Source organism: Chrysoperla carnea, chromosome 1 (assembly GCF_905475395.1).
Source record: "Chrysoperla carnea chromosome 1, inChrCarn1.1, whole genome shotgun sequence".
NCBI lineage: Eukaryota > Metazoa > Arthropoda > Insecta > Neuroptera > Chrysopidae > Chrysoperla > Chrysoperla carnea.
In genome coordinates, this window is record NC_058337.1 from 63950617 (window position 1) to 63977148 (window position 26532).

General features: G+C 30.0%; 2 protein-coding genes across 2 annotated transcripts in view; one reads left to right on the top strand and one right to left on the bottom strand.

Annotated features, from left to right (window-relative positions):
- LOC123305417 (MOXD1 homolog 2) overlaps nucleotides 1-26532 on the top strand; it is a 113589-nt gene that overhangs the window by 52457 nt on the left and 34600 nt on the right. The window contains exons 2-4 of the mRNA XM_044887128.1: nucleotides 1350-1556; nucleotides 1830-2111; nucleotides 25309-26147. Coding sequence (XP_044743063.1) covers nucleotides 1350-1556; nucleotides 1830-2111; nucleotides 25309-26147 — 1328 coding nt within the window. The remainder of the gene's footprint in view (nucleotides 1-1349; nucleotides 1557-1829; nucleotides 2112-25308; nucleotides 26148-26532) is intronic.
- Nucleotides 17802-18598, bottom strand: LOC123305418. The gene is made up of 2 exons (XM_044887129.1): nucleotides 18106-18598; nucleotides 17802-18029 (listed from the first exon to the last, which is right to left on the bottom strand). The coding sequence occupies exons 1-2, from the start codon at nucleotides 18272-18274 to the stop codon at nucleotides 17863-17865; spliced, it is 336 nt and encodes a 111-aa protein (XP_044743064.1). The 5' UTR covers nucleotides 18275-18598; the 3' UTR covers nucleotides 17802-17862.

The following is a 26532-nucleotide window of genomic DNA, read 5'->3' on the forward strand; positions in this document are numbered from 1 at the left end:
TCCTCCTCTATGAGCAATGCGGACTTGCATAAAGAAATACACAATAAAGTATATGGCTCTCAATAAAGTTATAACAATGGTGACTTTAACTTAAAATAACTCGCCCATGCTTGATCTAGTGCAAAATGGAGATTTTGGTCATTTAAGAATATATTAAAAGGCAGCATTCCAATTTTTTTGAAAAAAAAAGTTATCGTATTTTCCCAGTATTGTCATATGGACTACAGGCGCTATCATTAACAAAAAAGAATATAGGAAAGCTAAAGGTCTGTCAGAGAAATATGGAACGAAATGTGCTTGGTGTCAAAAGGCTGGATAAATTGAAATGCTCTTTCATACGTTCTAAAACGAGAATAAGATATGTGTCCTTCACAATTTAAAAACTAAAATGGCATTGGGCTGGGCCATACGGGTCAACTCGAAAAAGAGACCTGGCCTTAACAATTAGGCATGACGAATTTATAAAACATGTAAGTGCACAATGGTCTACAAAAGCTAAAAGCAGAAACTCATGAGTTTTATTGAGGGAAACCTTTCTTTGCCCAATAAGTGGGTTAAATTAGGGCTATATTATTATTGTTATACTCTGCCGAATTAGGGCTGTCATATTGTATTTACCATTTATAATAAAAATAGTTATGTACAGAGGCTTCATAGTTAGTAAAACATTATCTCATATAATTACACTTCAGTTTTGAAGAACTTTACATAAAAATTCTACCGAATAAACTATTGTGTCATTTAAGCGAATTAATACAAATAAAGGCAAAGTTGGAAGTAGTCTTTTTGATAACTTTTGTCACACGAAGTCCTTTATTTTTCGGTTTAAATCACGCTTCATTGAGTTTTTTTTTAAACTGGTTTCATTTCAAACTAAAAAAATCTGTACCATCCAGAGAGGAAGATTAAATAATGAATATCCATAATCCAACTGTGTTTTTTAACTACAAATTTTTTTTATACAGAAACCACAAAATATTGATTAATTTTGTCTATATATATATATATATATATATTTTTTTTTTTTTTTGTGGTTTCTACTTTACCCACAGAATGGTGTTGGATTGAATATCACTATGATTCATTTCTCTGAATTATTCAAACTAAGCAATTTCTCTGATATTTTTAATTACTACCGTTTTGATTGTATAATTATATTGAATATTTTCAATTAAATCAAATCGCTAAAAATTAGCAAATTCGGAGGCTATTATTTAACTTCCAAGCTGTCAGAAATTGCACATTTAGATAATCCGATTTCTTATGTCCATTTTCTTTTGTGAAACACTTCTATAATGTGATTTTTAAAGAATGAACAAGTTTTTCATGAGAAATTTTGTTTGTTTCAGGATCGACATGTGAAACATCATCAGAGAGCGTACACGGCGCCGAGCGCATCAGTGAACCTTGGTGATGCTGATACGATACCAAGTACATTAGAAGTAGATTCTAGTCAAGATTATGATCTTTTATTAGGGTATGAAAATGTAACGCACACAGTGTTACGATTTAGGCGAAGACTGAATACATGTGATCCCAGAGATATTCCTATCACGGTAAGTTTCCATTTTCAGTAATAATGGCATGTTTAATTATTTTTATAATAATTTGAAAACGGGTTTAAAAAATAAAAAAAAAGCCTAGTCAATTTTCACAGATACGTCCGCTGTTTTTTTTTGTCAGTATGCGTACTAAAGTAGAAGTGCGAGGAATATCTAATAGCAAAATTAGGCAATCGTGAATCTTAAATATATCGAACCCACAGAATTATATCTTCCAAACCACCACAGGAAGAAAATATAAAAATTGAAATCAATTTTTTTTTCCAGAATGATACAATGAGTGCATTATGGATAATGCATCCAGAAAAACCCACAAGTGGTAGTTACGCTGGTAAATTAACGGCACCAAAAAATGATGGTGTAATGCGCGGTAGTCAAAGTGTTTATTTTTTACAACGAGTAAATCAAGAAGCTCCACGTGTTGATGAAGCACCACGTGTTTGGGAACTACGGAATCATGAGGCGAAAATACCACCGCCAGGTGATTCAATATATTGGTGTCGTGTGTTTCAAATGCCAAGTATACCAACGAAACATCATTTAATTCGAGTAAGTACCTGTTTTTTGGAAGTATCAAACTTAAATAGACTTCTTCACAATTTTAAATTTTATTTGAGGATAATACCATTGACGTGCGAAACCTAAATGTACGACCGAAATATAATTTTTTATGGTTAAAAGATATTTATTTTTCAATAATAATTTAAATTTTATTATATGGAATATAGTTTGGATTTAAATTAATAAATTTTGGTTTGAATATATCATCGTATATCATGGTTGATTGAATTTCATTTATTGCAAATGAAATATTATCCACATATCGATATTTATGATTTGAAGTAAGAATATATATAATTATATACCTACAGATGAAATATTTTATATTGGCTTAAAAATGATGGGTCACTAGAAATTTTGAAATACGCTCTGTAGTTTGATACCAATTTACGCATCTCATTATTTTTCATACTTCTACATAATATTTAGATTGTCTAAATTGGAAAAATCTGATAAACTTTGAAAGGTCGCATTTTGACAAACAACGTACTTTGATTGACAAATTTTTATTAAACATGGCTATTGGATTTTGAATTGCACTTTCCATTTTTTACATCGATGTTAGAAATAAATAAAAGTAAATTTGAGCAGATGTAGGACGAACGATCTTTTGTGCTCTAGGCTATCACTTGAGCTGTTGGGTATGTAAAAATCGGATACAAGACCTTTACTTGTCGGGCAGTATCTACGAAACTTCGAAAACTAGTGTTTACTCAATTTCACGTTAAGTGATATTTCTGAACAATTTCCACATTAAAGTCACCTAAGAAAAATATTTTTAAACGGCGATCGAATCCAGAATCTTTGAAATTCTGAACCGAGCTTTTACCAATTTAATTGCAAGGTGTATCTTAGAAATTCAAAAGTGGGAAAACTATAAAATATCGAAATTCAAAATAAGGATGTGTTTTCTTTTGTATTCCACTTTAAGTGGCACCTTAATTGAATTCACCTGAATAACATGAAGAATATTTCATTTAGTTGGTAATATGAAATTCATCCATCGTTCTTATTTCAAGCATGATTATAAAAATTGTTCTACAAGTTCATACCTACTACAGAACAAATGGAGAGATAACGTTAAACTAAAATGTTGAAATTTTTGAAAAAAGATTATTTAATCGGGTGAAAATTGAAATTTTGACACCCAGTACGAGCTATGAAACAATTCTTAAGATTTAAAGCTTATGGTGTTAATTGATGAGAACCAGCGGTTGAGACTTGAAAACGCCATAAGTCTGTTTTGAAAAAATCTTTAATGCTAAAGACTTCACTGAAAAAGAAAGAATAGTTATCTTTAAAGTATTTGCGATCAGTGTCGTACTCGACTTTTTTTGAAAATAGGTTATGGAACAATCTTTTTGCCTATATTCACAAAAATGACATTTTTTCCGATACTTCAAACCCTGTAAAAAAGCAAAACGTATTTCTTTTCAAGATTTAAAGGAAGTTTTTTATATCATGGAAGTATCATCATGCCTGTGGTAATTTAAAGTATACACTTTTATGATCTGAAACAAAGTAGAATATACAATCACATTTATCACGCACCTAATATAATTCCAGCAAATTATAATTTGTGTGTATTAATTTTAATTACAACCATAAATTTGTTTCTACATGTAGTTATTTCATTACCTAGCTCTACCACGCATTTATTAATATGATGAATTTCATTCCTTGTATTTATATTTTTTTATTATTATTATTTTAAATTCCAACCAATCAAATTCAACCCCATAAGTAATAACATGTTAAACATACACAGGTAATGTTCCGGGAGAACAAAAAAAGATATTGTGTTCCCTATGTATAACAATTCACATTAAAAAAAAATCATATAACAGAAAAAACAAAATTATGTTTTATTACATCAAATTACAAGAATTATATTTAAAAAAATAATTACAGAACTTACAACAAAAAAATATTAAATATTTAATTACAAGCAATAATATAACCTGTAACTGATTATCTTCATCATGAAATGAGCTATTTATGTAATTTTATTATACACGTTTATGTGTATACTATTATCCATAAAATAGTAACAAACTGAAATGAAAATCAGAGTAGAAAATGTCTTTTGATTTGCTCCAAAAACTCGATGACTGAAGTCTGTTATGTACAGAAAACTCTTTTCAGTAAAATAGCTATGGACCAGTAAAAATTCAAAGTCATCCTCGCTACAATTAAGGAGAAAAAATAATTTGACTTTTACATATCTGTCAAATCTTAAAAGAGGCACAAAAACTGTTCCTATTTTTTTGATATAAAACTACGAACCTTAAATATGTATAGATGTGATTTCTTTTTTCTATCCCCGTTTTATTTTGACCGACGACCTAAAAAAAGGGTGTTTTAAGTTTGACCGCTATGTGTACTTGTCTGTCTATCTGTCTGTCTGTCTGTGGCATCGTAGCGCCTAAACGGATGAACCAATTTCGATTTTTTTGGTTTCGTTCCAAGGAATTGCATATTAACCCTTTTTTCAACTGAATTTCTCAATATATTAATACCATATTCTATTAAAATAATTTTACAATAGTTCAAAGTTTTAATAGTTTGAGTGTATCAACAATAAATTAAAGCTATAATAATAATTATATATTAAAAGCTTGAAATATTATTATTAATAATAACTATAAGTATACTTAAAACAGTAGTAACTGTAGTAGTTGATTCAAGAGTGTTAGCTATAGTGGCGTGAGTAGGGGTGGGGATAATGGTGGGAGATGAATCGTGTGTGTATCATGTGTATATTATGTATATAGTTCATAAAGTGCAAAGCACACAGTGATATATATATATATATATATCCATAAAATAGTTAAATTATGGTTTAATTTATTATCTTATATCACATGTATAAATATTATATTATTATTATTATTACTTGTTATTATTTTAATGGAAGAAAATTTTTAAGATTGTTATAAGGGTTCAAAGAAATGTGCCACTTAAAGTGAGAACTACTTGAGTAGATTGTGCTCTTCAAATATAAAATTTACTAACAATAGTAAATAAGTAGGTAAAATTTTTTAACATGTATAATTAACTAGTTCATTATAAATTTTTTAAATGAATTTTTAATAAGGTGTATGAAACTCAGACTTTAGAGTTCATATTTTCAGATTTTTTCGGTTTTTTTGGACATTTTATATAACGAATTACTACCAAATGGCCTTCAAAATATTATTTACTGATTTGAAAAAAAAAATGCTTACAATTCTTTACCGATTTGTAGTTTTCGAATAGCTCCACTTAAACACTTTTTTGTCGCTTTCTACTCAAACGATGTCATATTTTAAATTCTTATTATGTTAGCAACCAAGGTGAATTTGACAAAACTTCATGGCGAGTAACATCCAAATCTTCGGAGTCTTTCTCCACTACTATTTTCAAAAACTATAAATAATTCAATAACGGAGTAAACAAATTATTGTGAGTCTTTTGCAATATTATTTCTTAAATATTGTTATTTTTCTGACATACATTGTTTATAAATTTTGTGAGCATTTTATTTAAGGTCATACATTTGTATATATTATACAGAGTTATTTTTTAAAAAGTCTCCAGCTCATTTCTTCAAAAATGAATTGGAATATAAATAAATGGTATAATTTGGGTCTTCTTTTTTTGACGTGAATGAAAAAATCTAGTTAATTATTCTCTAAGAGGGCCTTATAAGTCAAACAATGGTCCGCTTTTTTTTTCTTTTTAAACGAAAGTTCTAATTTTTGTCGCAGATTCTCATTTTCTGCATAAAAAAAATCAACTTGACTGAACAATTATTTGTTTGATCACAATTTTGATTATTTTTGTAAGTAAAAGTTGTATTGAAAAAAAAGGCTGACAATCGTTTAACCGGAAAGGTGCTTTCGGTAATAAAACGACTCACATTTTTTTCGTTCCCCGGGAATAATACTTCCGATCCTTTTTCCAACAAACTAGCTATGAACTTTTTGAAACATCACCCTGTATATTTAATTGTATTATATTATTATGACTCGAAGTGTATCTTAAGTACTCATTTTGAGTACCTAGGACTCTCATATATTCGAAGATCTGGTAGTACCTAGTGTAGGATATTGTGTATTTGAGTTTATTATCAAATATAAAATCTTTTTTTTATATTATTTTATACATTTAAGATAATAATAACAATGTTAAACCTTTCTTCCGCGTACATATATAGTTATTTATTTAATCTTATTTTTAACGTAATTGTTAAATTAAAATAAGACAAAAAGAGCCTATTAAATAAAACTTTATGCGTATATATAAAACATCTTTGTATTTTGGTAGCAATAATTTAGAATTTATACCATGTCGGTACTTACCAAAATTGTAATTACCTTAAGGTTTATGACAAAAATAATCTATTAGTGTTAGAGTCTATTAGTGTTTAGTAAAAATATAATCTCTTTTTCTGTTTAGTTTATTATTTTTTACTTTGCTGAAACTCGGAAGCGAATCAGGACATAGTTGATAGTCCTTTATTGAGATATCTCAATAAGTCTTATGGTATCTTATCCAGGAATAACTGACAAGAAATTATTCGCAATTAAAAATGACGTGACTATAAATATTTGTCTTTGCTAGACCAACTAGAACTATGGTATTTTCAGCATGGTATTTGTAATTTCTTTGCTAAAACTATGGTGTAACCCACATGTCGATAGATTTTAGCAAATTTTTTTCGCAGGCTTAGAATAGGGATAACTATTCAATTCAAAAGTTTGAGAAATTTTTACCATTTAAAACACGAGACAATTATTAATGAATAATTTACATCAAAATTAATATTTCAAAACAAACATATCCTTAGAAAATTTAAAATTTTAAATGTGATATGTAAATCATGTTTGCCTACCATATAAGTTACTCGATCCAATCAAATTATATGATTTAATTCTATACACCTTGAACATGCATACAATTAATAAATCACTCTACCGTTTTTGTTGTTATCAAAAGAGAAAAAAATGAAAAATGAGTAAAAAAAACAACACATTACCTTCAAACAAACAACAGCAGATACATAGAATTATGGAACGCAGAAAAAATCATGGAAAAAACACGTATAATAGGATGGAGGAATAGAATAAAAACCATAAGTGTATATACAAGATAGAAAAAAATCATTCACAGAATAAATAAAACATTGGGTGTCTCAGAACAGTTATTCTTATATTTCAGGAATAGTCAACAGTCCGATTATAGATGCAAGACATTAGGCGCAAAGCAACAAATATAATCGAATCGAGTGTTAAAAATAATTATTATGTTAATATAGAATCGTATGAACTAGGAGAAAAACTTTCAATTTTCAAACAGTTATCAAAAAAAAAAATAATTGAAACATTTTCATCCGTTTGGGACACAGTATGCAGATACATGTTTTGTATTGATTCGATTTTACGAATCAATATCCTTGTCGTTGATATCGTTAAATAATAATATAGCTTTCCGAAGTTTTGAAAATGTAAGCAGTTCCTATGTTGTAAAAATGCGTATTTTCAAAAAATACAAAGCATTTTGCAAATAACTATTTTTCTGATACATTTTGTAAATGAACTAAGAAAAAAATCATTCACAATACATATAATATATATAATAAACACAATATACTTCACAACAACATCATGAAAATAGAAAATACCGGAGAAAAACACATAAAAAATTATTCTAGTGCAAGGAGAGAGAAAAATCCCCTATACAATTGAATAACAGTAACAATAACAATCTAGACAAAGTATAAAGATATGTAGGTACTGTTTGGTTTGAATGTATGATAGAGTACTTATTCTCTATAAATATAATAGTTTCATATTATGTTAGAGAAGTACGGTTTTTTCTTAACGTCGACACTTTTGAAAGTAAACTCAAAATAATAAAAACTATCGATATAAAACAGCGTAATATTTCACGTCGCATACGTATTATATTGATAATAACTAAGCAGGCCTTCAAAGTGATCATTTTTTGCGAACTACACACGAAGAAAGATCAATCTTCAAAATTATACCAGTTATCGTTTTTATTAGGGTATTAAAAATTGCATAAAAATTAAATGAATGTCTACCATACTGAATTGCTTCATGAAATTGTAATTCAATAACTTTACAAATTATCCTTAAAAATTTCGAATTATCTTTGTCATTTGTTAATATAGATGCTTAAAAAAATAATACCATTTGGAAAATGCATTTTCTACTTTAATTTTACAAAATGAATTTCCACAAATCAAGAATCGATATAATAAGAAAATTCCTATATATTATAAATGTGAAAGTAAGCATGTTTGTTTGTTTGTTTGTAACGCTTTAACTCTAAAACTAACGAATGGTTTTTAATGAAACTGTACAGCAATATAGCTGATATATCAGAATAATACATCAACTATAATTTATAAAGATATATTTTAAAAAAAAATTAAAAATTAAAAAAATTTAATTTAATTTGACATTTACCATTTTTTAAATTTTTACAGAAGCCTTTAAAATGTAAAAATAAATCATGGCAAACGTTTTTAATGAGTTATGACTATTTTTCTTTTAACAAAATTGAAAACTGTGTCTATCAAGAGTGGGTGGAGGCTATAAAGCGGTGGTTTTCACTATTAAGTCCAGTGAAGCGGGCGGGTATTAATCTAGTTTCATATCATTTTTCATTTCTTGATTGAAATACGTGGATATGATCTACACTCTTACATTTGCATCATTTCACTATCAAATCTAACCACGAATAAGCAAGGAATAATTTGAGGTGAGGTAAAACATACTTTAAAATAAAATATACAGCTTTGCATCAAGAATTACGACTCTTGTGACTGCCATCTCTATAATAATAATAACAACAAAATAACCAACTTTATCACCTTACAACGAACGCGACGGCCACACATCACTATACACTATGATTTTCATTCACTTGGCGCGAGGGTGATTATTAGAGGAGTGAGGAATTGGGGTGATCTAGTTTTTCTGTTATATTCTGATGATGATCATTATTACATTTTTTTTCTTTGGTTACGGAGTTGAATATTTCATTTCGTTCCTTTTTTCTTTATATATAATATTGTTATTAGTTATGGTATGATTATAAAATTTCATTAGTTCCTAGGGGATATATAATGCTTTATTGTACATTCAATCCAATCGATATCACACATTATCAATGCCATGGAGAGACGAGACGAGGGTTCGACGGATGCTATATTACCTATTTCTATTAAAAATTCTCTATATAGAAAAAGAAAACTAATATTGGTTTTTATGTTTTTATCATGGGGTTGTAACCTTTAATGTTTTAGGGCATTAGTCAACTGTGTTTGTTTTGCTTACAATGTTTGTTTAGTCTACCTTGACTGGCAATCAATAACAAACGGGCTTTGTAAAATTGGGAAATCAAAGAAATCAAACAGACTACAATTTTAAAAAGAGAGAAAATTTCCATTTCAATCAAGCTGAATATGTTTTTATTAAGTTGAACATTGTCTCCTTTAAGTCAACTACCGGCATAATTATTATTATATTCGAAATCAACGAAACATATCAAAAATCAGTTTTTGTATAAAAATGAACATTTGTACAATATTTTTTGTGACAGAAAAGATTACTAAAGACACAGACTTAAAAAATGTATTCCTTAACCAATCTTAAATTGAAAATTCTATAAACCAATAAAATAAAAGCTCAAAAAGGAATTTTTTCATTCATTCATTAATATAATTGTTGCTCAATCAATTTTATTATCAGAATTTTATTATAATTAGTATTACTATCTGTTTCATTACATAGAATATTTTGATTTGTATAATAATTACTATTTTTCTCCCAGAAATATCTGGTTCGCATTTGTGTAATGAAATACTGAAAATGGAACAACTGTCTAGAAGTCATTTCCGTCCTAAAACTTTTCGATGAATACGCTCTTAAAATTTCCGTATTTCGTTTGCAGACACTTTGTACAAACCGTATGGAACTTGTAAAGTTTTTAGACGAAAAAATAAAGCCATTCATTGCTTTATCGAATTGAGAATAACAACAACTTTCTGCTTACTTATTAACACTATTTTGCACGTTACATTGATGCTCAGTCATTCTCGGGGGAAAAAAAACTAAAAATATGATTTCTTTTAGGGGCTAATTTTCACTTAGTTAATCTTAACTTCTCGATAACGAAGTAATTGATATCCTTGTCAATTTACCTGTGTCTAACGGATGGTATTGTGTGTGTTATTTCCAGCATCACAAAACCTCATTATCTTTCTCAATAACGCTTCAAAAAACTTAAGAAATATTTTAATATTTTTGTGATTTAAAAAATTTGATTTGTTTAGGAAAAGTATACAGTTTCCATAAATTGCTTTTATGAAGTAAAAATTTCATAAAAACTCGCAAAATCACCCTAAAAAAATTTCAGTTGATTATGATACGAATTGAAAAAAAAAAATTATAAATTCATGTAAGGTTAAATAAACAACGGAGAAAATTGATAAAGCGAAAGCAGTGGAAACGAAGGGGTGAAAAGAGACGCAGGCAAAATAGTAGCATACAATAAATATATGCAAGCATATGAAAGAAGAGCTTTCGAAAAAAAAAGACAGATAAACTTTTTTTTCTTTTCTTTCTCGACTCCAGTGTTATGAGTTGTTCAAAGTATTAAGTGGATATGTTTTTATCTTTTATCATTTAAAAGTGTACCATCACCAGAGGAAGCAAGTACATACTACCAAGATAGTCCTTACCGTGGCATCAAAAATATACCGACATTATTTCTGTTAGCATCCATATTAAAATGAAGTGTTCTGGTAGCTTATGGCCATCGTGATGTCTCTTAAAAAAAGTAAATAATTGTTACCGGGTGTTTTTCTGAGCTAGTGTCGGAATATCATTTTTCATGAAACAAATATTTCTCAAATTCATGCTGATGTTCCTGGATATTTTTACTTACATTCGATTCCGTAAAATAAAAGTTTTTACTGCTGAATTATCTATCGAAGGTATATCGCATTTATTTCTTCAAGTTGCAAATAGTTCAAAGGGTCCTTAAAAAAGGGGAAATAGATTTATATACGCAATGCAAATGATTTTGTATCTTGTAAGAATATGTAATATTTTCAGAATTTTAAGAAAGGGCCACAGAAGTTGTTACATTTTTGATGCCACGGTAAAAACTACCAATAAGCATCACGTAAATCTTTTGCGCGCTTTTACTATACACACAACTGCTGTTTAGCCTGTTAGCTCCTCTTATTTTTCCTCTATATAAAAACATTAGTGTAACGAACCGTATTCATAGGCGTTCGTTGTCGCTGTGTGTAATGTTGGTACTACATTTTCTTGTGATGCTGATGATCATATAAAAAGATAGTAAATAAAAATTGAAAAGCCTGTATGTATTTTTTTTTTTGCTGGAAACTACGCGATGATTCAATGATTATATTTTTTTTTGTGTTTATGTTGTTTGAGAGAAAATATTTTTATAAAGTTATTTTCTGTATTCATTAATCTTTCTGAATGTTGTTATTTTTCTTATTCGTTTTTTTTTTTTGCCTTTGAAATCATCGGTCTTTGTTTATTCGACAGAACATTAATTAGGTTGTTTCTATTTGGTTTTTTATAAATGTTTTGTCACCAGCATGGAATAATTTGTTGCAGATGTTGTCATTTATACAAATATGCAAGTTCGAAGGATTGCAATTATCGGTGATGACAAAGTCAACTGATAAACTTTTAAAAAAGCATATAAAAATTGTGGTTTGCCATTCACCGACCATATTTATTAGAAAGGGTTCCTAGAGTTAGAGAGACGTTAGGATTTCTCAAGTTAAGACAACGACGCCATATTTAGTTAAAAATAAAGCAGAATTAATTAAATGTTTTCATTCTAGAATAATTCTTTGTGGATTTTAATAATAATCCCGTTGTTTTTGATAATTTTATGCAGTTTTAACGAAAAATCAAGACCCAAGTGAAGTAATTTTACCTGTTATTCACCCTCCAAAAGACTAGAGTTGTCCTTCGTGATATTGCCAATAAATGGGCTCTACTTAAAAGCAATTAAATGACCGGAGAAATGAGATGTTTTAATTCCATATTGCAAAAAAAAGTAAAATGACTGGACCAAATAATGAATATCCTTACAGGGCAACAAACAGATAAATCATTTTTATTGACGGAAAAACTCTAAAGATCGATGTCAATTCTTCTTTAACTCTCATCATATTTGGATCTGTAATAAAAAGATTGGGAAAAGTTCGCCAAATAAATCATTAGAAAAACAATTAACTATGCTTAAATCTATCCATGTTTAGAAACCAAAGTTTGAGAAAGATTTATGGTTTCTATATTAATACTCCGCCAAGAGTTTCAGAAGAGTTGTGTTCAGTTCTCTGACCTAACTATTGAATTTTACCACGCCTAACTTGGCCGTTGAACTACCTTGTGGATCTTACAGTTACTACTAATTTAAATTCTTAATCTCATGATACTGGATAAAAATTACCCTTCACGCTTGTACTACACAAGAATGAACAATTTTTTTTTCAACTGCCTGTTCAATTTTTTCAACTTGTTGACCTACAATTAACTTTTTTTAACAATGAAAATTAAATGAAAACTTTCTACAATATATGATATGAAAAATAATCTAGTTTTAAAAAAAATTGTCTAATTATTAAAATCCACACATCCAACTTTAACGCAGAGTACTATCCCTTCTGTTTGATGTACAAAAAATTATGTTTAATATTTTATTACAGGAAAAAAAAGCTTTTTCTGCATGAAAAAAAGCTGTATATATGAAAATATACATAGAAGAAGTTAATAAAAAAAATGATTTTCAGTACATAAATATTTTGAAAACTTTTTATTTTTTTTTTGTAAAGTGAGATTTTTTTGATGTTATGTTTGTAGAATAAATTTGTTAAATTCAACCCAATGAGATAAAGATACGGAAAATTTTTTACCAGAAAAAGGAGTGTAAGGGAATATATAAAAAAAAAGGAGTGTAAGGGAATATAAAAAAAAAGTATTACATTATTTTTTTGTTTTGTTATTTTAAAAACTAGTAGTGTATATGTTTATTTTGCGTATATTATGTTATTTTGAGGATATACAGGAACCGTCATTACAAAATGGGTTTCTTATATTTTACCGCTGTGATGTTAAAATTTACCTTTGTAAATTTCTCAAAATGCACTTTACGAAAATTGGAAATTTCCAATAAAATTTGGAAATTTACATTTCATTCACTTGATCCCCCTGATCAAATTTTGTTAATGCTCAGCTTAACAAATATTTTCAGAAGACGTTTCAGATCAATTGCGTCACTATTATCGTTCAAAACTTGCTTCAAACTTTTGATTGCAAATTTTTCTTCGTGTAGTAGGTTTACAGAAATAATACTGTTTGTTTTTAACGGTAAAAATCGTGGGATGATCTTTTTTGTAGTTGAAACTGATCAAATATTATTTGAGAAGTACCACGGGAAGTATCATGGGGCTATTCGTTGTGTTTTCCTTATTGAAAAATTTATAAGGGAGCGGGGGTCTATAGAGAGAAGGATTCCATTTTTTTGAATGAGACACATATAAATGGACAGTATAGTTAAACCACTTCATGCCAGTATGAATGACTTGCTTTGACTAAATTCCTTTAATCCCTAGGGGGACAGAGGGCCGCAACAAAGGATCTCGCGAATACGAGAAAAAATTCTTGACTTCACTCCAGGTTTTGCCTTACAGTTCTGCCTCTTTTTCTACTCGATCTAGCCAAACTTCCTATGCTTGATGACGTCTGCTATGGGTGTTTGATTTGTTTTCTTCCACAGGTTAACATTGGATATCGTATTTGGCCAAAATATGTTTAGTATTCTAACACACTTGTTAATGAATGTGTGTATTTTGCCAGAGATGTTTTTAGTAACTCTCCATGTTTGGCAACCATAGAGTAGCACTGAATTTCCATTTGTTGTGTGTATGAATACTTATTCTTTAATTTTGTTATTTGCAGCATTAGACTTACAAGTATAATCAACTTTGCGAGGGGTTGAGTAAAAACAATCTTGGGCAAATTGTTGATTCCTGTAAAAATATGAAATAATTTTATTATACATATAATAAGTATACAACAAAAACACATGTGGAAAAAGTTTTCCCCGAATTGATAAAGAATTTTTTTTTTTAAAATGTAAAAACATGTTGCTTCTTTTTTTTTTTTTTTTTTTTTTTACTTTTCTTTCTGTTTTTCTTGTTCTTGTTATATTCTTTACACATCCATTAACACACAAAAGGAAAACTAAACTACGGACACACACACATATTATATGTAACATGAGGAACTAACGCTGAAGCTGGTTGCTCTGGTTGCTGAGTACATTTTTCTCTTTGAAGTCACCACCATAATATTTTTAGTTAACAGTATCGAGTGAGTGGGTGAGTTTCAGTGTGTGTGTGTGTGTGTGTGTGTGCATGTATGTTTTTTGAGTTATTTTCTTTTTGTTATTATTGTTGTGTCTTTTTCCCTGGTCGACATCTTTTTACCTTTTTACAATGTTTGTTTTGTTTTGATATGATTTTTACATTTATTTTTCGTGTTGAAACACTATTTTTATTTAGAAAAGAGACACACAACTAAAAAAAATTTAGTTGTGTGTCTTTTATTAGACTTGGTCATACATTTTGGGATATGTTATGTTTGTTATCTGAAGATACATGACGATATGTTGTTATATAGATAAAACAGAGATTCACGTATCATGCTCAACGCTACAGCTATTTGTATTGTATTTCAACTGACTATTTTCTACACTTTCCACAGATTGTTTCCACGAAAGTTGTTTTCGTAAATACATAAAATAGTCGCAGAAACGATGCAATGAAGTTCGAAACATTTGAACAGTTTCGGCATTCCATTCTCCCGTCTTCTCATAGTGCTCGGGAAATTTGTTATATAATCGGTCCAAAATGGATACACGGGGGTTTTTGGAGTCACCGAACACGAATATCGCGACAGAATCGGGTACCAGGTACCAAAACACATGAGGTACTCTGGGCACCAGGTACCTCGGAGATCAATTCTGACACTATACTCGTGTTGAGCGACCCCAAAAAACCCGCGATGTACATTTTTCCCTGAATGTTAATTTCATAAATGTGGATATTCATTCCCAAAGATACATTATGTCTCAAATGTAACGTAAACTTAACGTATTTTTAATGTGGCTATAGTAGTTAGAAACTTTGTGAGTAGGTATCGAATAGCCATAAAGCCAATGTTTTAAGTAAGTAGTCATAGTACCAAATGCCTAAATATGGTCATTACTCGGCATCCAATCTTGTATTTTGAGTAACTTTATCACCATGATGAATTTGATGGTCCTGATGTGGATCATTAGCATTAAATTCTGCAATAGATGAATTTCTAAGGCGTTGCACTTTTTTATAATACATGAATTATGTATCGTCACATGTTGTATAATTTTTAGATGGTGTACGGTCCGCTTTAGTTATATAATTTATATAAAAAAAGGGAAAAATATGACATAATGGCCATACTCTCTTCAACAAATATTTTCTTTTGGATTATTATTATATACCTTATATATATAAAATTATAAACACATTTATCAAAATGACTTTTTCCTTGTTTTGAACTTTGTGTATGTATTGTACACTGTTTTTGGGTTTTCATATTAACAATAATCTTATTTTCTACATTTACACAAGAATCCATTTCAGTTTTTTTTTGTTGTTGCTGTAATATCAAACTAATATTTTTCCTGTTTTGTTTTTCTGTCATTTTCATAATTTTCATTTTTTTTTCTGTAGTTGTTAGTTCTATATATAGGAATTTCTTTCCAACATTGAATGTTAGAAAAAATTATGATTAAAATAAAGTATGCTTTTCTCTCGTTGCGTTTTCCCCCATTTGTATTCAGAGTGGTATTTTTTATACGTTGACATTAGTACATATGCATTGAAATATATATTTTATGGATAGAAGGTACCTTTATAACAAGTTGGCCACTTAAAATTCCATTAAAATATGTATATGAAATCGAATCGAAAATTGGTATTTTATACCGTGTGTTTACTACGGATGCCTGAATGGCTCACAATAAATTTATTAGAAAGTGGCGCTACACTAGTATTTTTTAAATGTGTACTACCCACAAGTATAAGTTTTTGAAGATGTCAGTCGGTGTTGATTATCCTTTAATTAGGCACTACCGAAACTGTCTGGAATTATTAATAATTATATGTCCGTATTTATTAATAATATGATAATGTTTATAATTTGTCTTTTGTAGTTAGCTCAAAATTTTCTTTAGTATAATTTAAAAAATATAATGCTTTAATTGTTGATGTTTTTATTTTGCTTCTGCACATTTCTAATTTCTAACCTTAAAAGTATTATTAAATGTTTATTATGACGTTATAATTAGAAATCTGCACATGACAAAATACCGACATCTTCAAAAAGGTTCGTTTTCATAATACCACAAGTCAAAGTGAACTAGTTGCTTTTTAAAAGTTGGTTTTATATTTGTGGGTTGTACACATTTCAAAAATAAGCTAGTGTAGCACCACTTTCCTGTGGTGCTACACTAGGTACATGTCCTGGTTTTTAGTGAAACAAATTGTTGTTTTTTTTTTTTTTAAAGACTTTCATGCGAATTTAAATGCATATCTTAAGATTTGCAAAACCTATTGCATGGAATAGTTTCAAATCGATCGATATTTGTGTAACACGTTGTATGTTTGTGCATTAAACTGTTGTGAAATAACTCAATCTATGCCATAAACAACGAATTGTTTATATTAAAATAAGAAACAATATCTGTATGTCTTTAACTGGAATATAACGGATCTGAATCCTAGCAGCCGGAGGTTCTATCTTAATCTGTAAGTATTTGAATGGTTTACTGACTATGCTTTGAGGTGGGAGAATTTCTTCAATAATATTGTCCAATAACACTGGCGATAATAATTTTGCCATTATTAAATAAAAACGTACGATATATGACACACAAATTCAATAAACTTCCCGACTAGAAATTTTACTGTGCGACCAATTGGGCCCCCATTGGGCTTCCCTATTGGGGTCCCTGATAGGGATGTCACGCAAAGACATATTGGGACCCAATGGGGAAATCCCACGTGTGTCCCAATGGGGAAATCCCACTTGTACCCCAATGGGGATATCCCACTTGTGCCCCAATGGGGAAATTCCACTTGTGCCCCAATCGGGAAATCCCACTTGTGTCCCAATGGGGAAATCCCACTTGTGTCCCAATTGGGAAATCCCACTTGTGTCCCAATTGGGAAATCCCACTTGTGTCCCAATTGGGAAATCCCACTTGTGTCCCAATTGGGAAATCCCACGTGTGCCCCAATGGGGAAATCCCACTTGTGCCCCAATGGGGATATCCCACTTGTGTCCCAATAAAGGGAATCCCATTTATGCTCCAATGGGAAAACCCCTAAAAGGTCCCGTTTAGGCATCCTGAATCTATCATTCATCAGGAAAGCAAAGCATCCTTACCTTGGTCTCGATAGGAATATCCTGCAGACTACTCAAAACTATCTTATTCATTAACTATAAAAAAAATCAATAATAGTTGATTTGTTATTGTTTTTATTTATTAATAAAATTAACCATATAATACATAAATTAAAAAAAAAAAATTATTATTAAATAAATTATGTAAAGAAGCTCGTCAGTCATTATGTAGGTTCTATGTTTTTAGCAGGTTTTTCAATCTTTTGCGTCCTTAGAAATCGGAATCCATCCCAGTCACGAGCATTCCGGATGGTAGCAGACATGGAGGTTAAAATATCTTTGTCACTAAGATCGCCTCCTGACGTATTTTTCATTTTTTTTCGCATTACTTCTGTAATTTTTTATCGAATTTGAGTGATTAAGAAAAACTACCGTAATTAAATAGCTGCAATTACAATAAACTTTACCTTGTATGCATTGATAAAAACTAGTATCTTTAAATACCAATTTGCTGTTTTCTCCTTTACCTTGTTTGGACGGAACGTACATCACAGCTAAATCACGTGAGATATAGCTTTTTATCACAGCAGTCATGTTCTTGTTAAGGCTATCCCCTTTATTAACCAATTGATGCATACGATAAACCTGAAGAACATCACATTACGCAATATGAGCAATATGTATTTTTAAATAATAGACCAAGAGTACTAAATGAAATGTATTAGTGAATTTTAAAAAAAATTCGTTACAGGGCAAACTCAGCGGAAAAAGGTCGATAAAGGGGTTACAAATGTTGGGTAAAAAATCCAACACCTGAATGTTTGCCGGTGAAGAGGGGTGGGGGTTTAAAGGCGTTCGCTGCGGTTTTTGGCGATTTGCGGCGTAAATACTCGTCCTATCAAAAAAAGTTAAATGTAAAAGTTGTTGATAACAAGAAAATCAAGAACTTTTATTCTTATCATTTTTTTACATAACCTCAATATTTCCGAATAAAACTTAAAAAACCATTTTTTTTGTTTTTTATTTTTTACTCCGCGAAAAAAAATGCAATTGTTATGCAATTTATACAATTGAATCTATTTGAACTCAAAATAGCCTGGAATTTTTTGTTTTTTTTCTAAGTTAAGTAGTTAAAAAAATTAGAAAGTTTCACACCAATGAAATAACGATTTCACGACATTGAAAAATGTGTGAAGAACCGTCTTAATAATATTATGACAAAATAATAATTTACCAAAGTTGTAATACATTAATATTTGCATACGACTTATTTTGGAAATCTTATTTTCTTTAAGATGCCGTTGAAAAACTTTTTAATTTTTCATATATAATTACCGCTACAGGCCAAGAAAGTTTTTTTCAGTTTTTTGATTTTTTGAGATTTCATAACACAATATTACAAGCATGCAATATGTATTGCATAAAAAAAATGGTTAACATAAATGAATGTGTATTTAATAAATACATAATTTTTCAGTTTTTTGCAATTTTAAGAATGTTTTTTGCATACAGTAATATATTTTTATTTTTTTATATGACAATTGATATCTTTACAAAGAAAATGACCGCTGCAGAAATCGTTTATCGTTAAAAAAAAAAACCTTTTCGAGGGACTTTAAAATGAGCCTATCATTACCAAAAAACGTTAATTTCTCAGATACTACTTAACTTAGAAAAAAAACGAAAAATTCCAGGCTATTTTGAGTTCAAATAGATTCAATTGTATAAATTGCATAACAATTGCATTTTTTTTCGCGGAGTAAAAAATAAAAAACAAAAAAAATGGTTTTTTAAGTTTTACTCGGAAATATTGAGGTTATGTAAAAAAATGATAAGAATAAAAGTTCTTTTTTCAAATTTTTTTTTTCAAATTTTCGTTTCAATTTCTTTAATTTTTAATATTGAAAACTTACCTTTATCAATCTTTATCGGTTTTTCGCTAATCCGCGTGTTGATTTCCATAGATGGTCGGGTTGGATTCTGCTGTTCTAAAGGTTTCTTTGAATTCGATACATTGAAAAAATTATCTCCGTCACAGCTACTACTTTTAGTATCATCTAACTTCAAGTTTTTAGAATTATTTTTTGGTGATATTTTCGTCTGCTTTCGATCTTGCAACAAATTATTTATTGGTGAAGAGTCACTTGATTCGTGAGACGAGCTCGTGCGCAATAATTCACCGTTCCCACTCTGATCATCTATCCGTGATTTTTTAGAGTTTGACGTAAATGGAGAATCTAGCTTCAACTTTTTAGGATTATTGTTGGGTAATGTCTTCTTCCGCCTTTTATCTTCTAATAAACTTATTGCTGAAGAATCACTTGATTCGTGGGATGAATTCGTGTACGATAGTTTACTACTATGACTCTCATCATCTGTCCGTAATTTTTTAGATTTTTTCGTAAATTTCGAATTTTCTTTATTTTTATTATTTGTTTTTATTTTTTTTCCCTTATGGCGACTGCTTGAGGGACTCCCAAAATTTTTTTCTCCTGATTTAAGAAAAACAAAATTGATAAATTATTTATTACGAGAAACATAGATTTTATGTTTGAAATAATAAATATCTTACCTGAGTCATTGAATTCCAAATGAAACGATTTTAATTTGTTTTTTAAGTCATCAGAGGTACTTGTAGTTGTTTTTATTTTCGTCAATGACTTTTTTTCTTTTAAAAGTTTTAACTTCACTGATTCATCATTGTCAGTACTGAATGCATAAGGCTTAGTTTTTAAAATATTTAATCTTTCTTCAGCTTCTTTGAAATTGGCTATAAAATAATCAATGATTTGTATTTATATTTTAATGTATTAGTATAGTATTACTTACCAGCCCGCCCACGGATTTCGACGGGGTAATCAGACCAGTCGGGTAAAGGATCCTCTGATTTTTTAATCATTGATTGTAACAATTTGTATTTCGACTGGTCATACGGCCCAGGCATAAATTGACAACGAAAATTATCATTTTCAACACTGTATGTTAGCCAATTAACCGGAACAATATCAATTTCTTTATTAGATTCATTATTTAAAAACAGAACCAAATAGTATTTTGGTACCTCCCTATAAACAAATATCAAAATTATTAGATAAAAAAAATTAGTACGAAAATAAATTATTTCTGAAAATATAAATGCCTACGCGTTTATAACTAAAAATTAGAAACCCTTGTTTATTTATATTTTCTTGATCAACGCCTAATTACGGCGTATTAGTTGCTAAAGTAATTCAACTATATGAATTTCAAATACAAAATATAGATAGTGTACAAGGATCCTCGGACTGATAAAATAAGAAATATTTATGTTTAGTATCAAAACTTGAAAGTTCTCTGATATTGAAGTTGATACGACATACGATAATTTTTAAGATTTTTCAAAACAATAAATTATAAACAATAAATTATTTATAAAAAAAATTACACAGAAATGTAAAAAAACTACGAGTGTAAATGTTTAATGATCTTAAAGTTAGCAGACAGTTAACAATTTTCGGATTTTTTTTTTTCACCAAATGATTTACGAAAAAAAATTTGCACATGCTGCTTATATTTTAATTAATTAAATTTTCAATTTATTATTTTTGAAATACTTACAGTTCATTATATTCGATTAGATTAGACATTATCAATCACAATCATTAACATATACGTTCACTAAATAATATCACTTTAAACCGTAAAATAAAAAATTTCCTGCTTCACCGCTTCAATCACTGAAACATCTTTGTTTTACGTCTGACTGTCGACAAAAAGAATAGTGCGCACGCGTTAATCTTTTAGCTACACAAATACATACACAAATAGATAAATTAATTGTAATATCTTTGCATACACATATACATGCATCACAAAATACTTAACTCACACTTTACTGGTACATACACTGTGTGTGTTACACTTGCGCGCGCAACTTGATATAACTTGATAACTGAGATTCCTGGTATTTATTTTGCTAATACGAGAAATATAATAATTTTTTTTAATAATTAGGATAAAACAAAAATAACATAATAAACATTTAAGTTTTAAATGTTTTTAAAAATGTCTTAAAAAGTATCACCACTATAATATGTATTTATATTATTTTTTTACATTACATGTGTAATAATGGCATTACATACATTTTTTTTTTATTATTTATAGTGATTTCAAAACATACCATTTTTTTATCTACATCATTTAAAGGATATGTTACCGACGGACACCTTCTTTCACTAACGATCCACATGTTTAAATACTCTGAACTACATGGATATTCATAAATCGGTCTAATTTTTTTTAATTTTGTGCCTCTTATGAAAATATTATTTTCCCCAGAAGGTTTAAAAATATATGAAACTTTAATAACTTCTTTATTTTTTAATAAAACGGTATTGTTTGGATGTTTTGATGTAATAATTGCCCCTCTGAATTGAATACTTATGATAGGCGTATTATTAAAATCATCATCATGAGATTGTTTAATAATTTTAATATTTGGTGGGATTGTAACGGTTTCAATATTTTTAAAGAGTAATTCGTTCATCCTTCGACAAAGTTGCGAGAGGGGTTTATTACCATTGCGAATAAGTCTTCCTAACTTTCCAAGCTCACTTTCAAAGGGATAAGCAGATATTTGCGGGATCGAACATCTCATATTTTCAACATCATCAGCAAGATGGATGAGGCTATGCATATTTGAGATGAGACACTGTTTACCATATAATATTATAGATGTTTCGACAAATAGTCTTAAACAATTTTTAGCTTGTCCTTGCTTTTCAACTGCCAGATCTTTAGAGGCCAATATTCTTATTCCTACGTGTAGAAGTAAAAAGTGGTTATAAACATCCGATGACAATATTTTTTTGAAAATCACTGGACCAGCATACAATAAAATAAATTGATACTCAGTAGCTTTAAATTTAGCAACATCATCCAATGATCTTGTTGTTCTTTGGAAATCTTGAGGAACTTGATTTTTCATTTGAAAAAGTAGATCACTTAGTAAATTTTTCAAAGTTTTACTCAATTTTACTTCTTTGATATTGCCATTAAGCCAGTAATCCATAATTTTTTTAACAATACCTAAATATACCAAGTGCATAGAATCTAAAACAAAATCATTTATCATGTCAACAGCAGGGTTTATCTCGAGCAAGGGTGAAACTCCTGTGTGGTGTTGAGAATTACGTTGATCTCTAAACGAATTGTTTGTCCTTGGTGTGCACTGATTATGATGTATTGAATAAATAGTTCGTCGATCTACTCGCTGACCTTTCACTTCGCAGCGTTCACAAGCCCAATAACCTCCATGCCCCTTTATACATTTAATAAATGCTCGAGCTGGTGTATCACAAATGAAGGCTTTTATCGATACTTGGAATATTACATCATTTATTTGTACACCGGTATTTTGAAGACGGTTAATTTCTGCGACAAATTTTCTCAAATAATTATTCACATTGTTTGGTTTCTGCTTTCCACAATAAACAGCTGTTACAAAAGGTTTGTAAATATCTGGCTCGTTGAAGACTTTGCATAAAATTGGCCAAAATTGGATCGAGCTTGATTTATATAAAGGTACACCATCTACATTTACCAGTAATTGCAAATGATGAACTTCATGTAAATCAGAATTTACACTTTTTTTTAGGTTTTCCTCTATTCCGAAGTATACAAAATCTCCCGAGTCATTATTATCTAATTTTTCAATCTCATATTGAAACTTTTCAGTACCTAAGAACGTTTTTGCACACTTAGGTAGCATAGGATATTTTTCCCTCCTTAAAATATTCAATAATGAGTCGAGACGAGTATGTGGAATGGGAGGATCTGCCAATGCCCACTGCCGAAGTTCCTCAACGTCATTCCAAATCTCTTCATTGTTGTCATTTAATATTTCTTCGTCCTCATCACCTTCTAAAAAATGTTGATCATTTTCTTCAGACTCATCAACGGATTCACGATCAGAAACTTCCTCACACTGATCAACAGATTCACCATCAGAAACTTCCTCATCTTCAGATTCATTATTAATAGATACACTTGCGAATCCATCATTTAAAAAAATATTTTCATTAGATTCTATATTATTATTTCCAACTGTTCGATCTTCGAAATCATCAGATACATGTAAATATCCTGCGGAAGGGCCATCAGATGCTGAAGTATCGAAAACTTGCTGAAATGACTCTCGACACCTTTGTTTCCTTAAACGAGCAAGTTCGCGTCGAGTTCTATTGAACTTGTTAGCATTTAACATTTTGTAATAATGTGAAATATGAGTGGCACATACACTACACCATTAATCCTTTGTGTAGAGCCCGACAATTTGTTTATCAAAAAAAGAAATCTAAATTGGGCTTAACAACAACAACTCTCACCTATGCACGCAAGAATAAGACTGGATGGTTTTTGTTTCATATTCGCTCGTTATGAATTCCGACTTTTTAAGACAGATGTCACGTCTTGTAAAAAATTATATGTGATTTGTCGGGTGCGAAGTTTCCCACTTAGGTTCCACACAGAGCCCATTAGGGAAAAATTACATTAAATTTTTTTATTTTCACGTTGGGATTTCCCACATATGTCCCACACAGAACCCAATTGGGAATAATGACAATATTTTTTTTTTCCACGTTGGGCTTTCCCACATAGATCCCACAGAGAAAGCAATTGAGAAAAATGACAATAATTTTTTCAATTTTATGTTGGGGTTTCCCACTTAGGTCCTACACAGAGCCCATCAGGGAAAAATTACATTAAATTTTTTTATTTCCACGTTGGGATTTCCCACGTATGTCCCACACAGAACCCAATTGGGAAAAATGACAATATTTTTTTTTTCCACGTTGGGCTTTCCAACTTAGATCCCACACAGAAACCAATTGGGAAAAATGACAATAACTTTTTCAATTTTACGTTGGGCTTTCCCACGTAGGTCCCACATAGAACCCAATTGGGAAAAATGACAATAATTATTTAAATTTTACGTTGGTATTTCCCACTTAGGCCCCACACAGAGCCCAATTGGCAAATATTGACCATCAATTTTCTTATTTTTGTTTGGGATTCCCGATTGGGTTCTCATTGGGCCCTCATAGGGATTTCCCTCTTGGGAATGCCCCATTGGGGCCCAATGAGGTCCAGATACATACAGTGGGCGTTCCCACAGCAATTTCTAGTCGGGTTGCAACAAAAATCGAATAATTTTAAATAAAATAAAATTTTTCGAAATATCTAAAAATAATTGTAGTGAGTAAACAAGCAATCTCAAATTATTATTCAATAAAATTACGTATTGGTATAAATCGAGGTAGTTTGTGACAAACCTTAGTTTGCATCAAAAATAAGGTTCGTCTGCCAGATTTAGATTTCATTCGTCTAAATATTTTACATTGAAAAAACTATCTTCACTTTGAATTTTCTGTGTACACACGGTAGAAATAAAAAAATAAAACGTATGATATTATACAACTTAAAGAGAAAATCCATTTTCATTACGTATATACTACGTATTTCTTAACGGCAATTCAATATAAGAGGTTTTCCCTACAATTTTTCGCATTGGTAATCGAGGGTGTTTGTAGCAATCATTTGGTATTGTTCGAATACGAATATGCACTACATATTTTCACATTTACCCCTACAATAGTAATTACATTTTCTTTCTCTTTTTGTTTCAGTATGAACCATTACTTGAAGACACGGGAAAAATCCATTTACAACATGCCATTTTGTACGAGTGTCAAGAAAGTGTTGAAGTAGTGTATTATGCCAATCGTTCGGGACAATTATGTCGTGAATTGGGTACACCACCATTATCGTGTAATGTGATTGTAGCCTCTTGGACTCGAGGTTCAGAAGGTTTTACATTCCCACCTGAAGCTGGTTATCCGTTTGAATCAAATTCACCAAAATATTATGTTTTGGAAACGCATTATTCAACACCAAATGATTTTGATTTCCAAAATGATGAGCTAACAGATTCATCAGGAATACGATTGTATTATACACCAGAGTTACGGCGTCACGATGCTGGACTACTCTCAATTGGAATTGATCCAAATTGGCGACATATTATTCCACCTGGACAACCAAAGGTTATATCATCCGGTCATTGTATATCGGATTGCACGCGACAAGCATTCCCTGATAATGGAATAAATATATTTGCGGTAGTGACACGAACACATAAAATTGGTAAACAAATTCGGTTACGACAAATTCGTGAAAATTCTGAGTTGCCGTTAGTGTTTGAAGATGATAATTTAAATTCGGAATATCAAGAATACCGTCGTTTAAATACTCCGGTCCGTGTATTACCTGGTGATCATTTAATTGCTGAATGTAGTTATAATAGTTCACAACGTTCTGCCATCACCTTAGGCGGTCTAACTGATCGTGAGGAAACATGTATTGTAACATCGTTGTATTATCCTCTACAAAAGAAATTAACTACATGTCATAGTTTACCAAGTTTACCGACGGTGTTGAATTCATTAGGGATTCAAGAATTACAAACGTAAGTACTTTATATTTTATTTATTTAATACCATTTGTTATGTTTTATAGCTAAATCTTTTAAACTTTCCTATAATATCATTTAAAATTTTAAACTGAAACTATTTCTCTCGTTTCGATTTCCAGAATCACATTTATTCTACTCAATTTAGAGTTGTTCGAAACTTTTCAAATGAAACATTACATGAACTTAATAAATTTTATGATACGATAATGTAATCTCTTTAACTTATACTCAATTTTAACTTCCCTGTATAGGAAGTTATTTTAATGGTTTCAAGGTCAGGAACGCGGCATTTACACCAATTTGGAAAAGAAGTATGCCTGTACGGTTTTTCAAATGTATGAAATCGTATCAGTTGCTAAATTTTAAACAAATGCTATTG

Bases quoted from the DNA above. Each gene is read 5' to 3' on its own strand.
- LOC123305418 (XM_044887129.1), bottom strand. From the start codon at position 18,274: ATGCATCAATTGGTTAATAAAGGGGATAGCCTTAACAAGAACATGACT. The intron at 18,030-18,105 runs GTAAAGTTTATT...AAAAAATTACAG, and splicing joins TTTTTATCAATGCATACAAG to AAGTAATGCGAAAAAAAATG.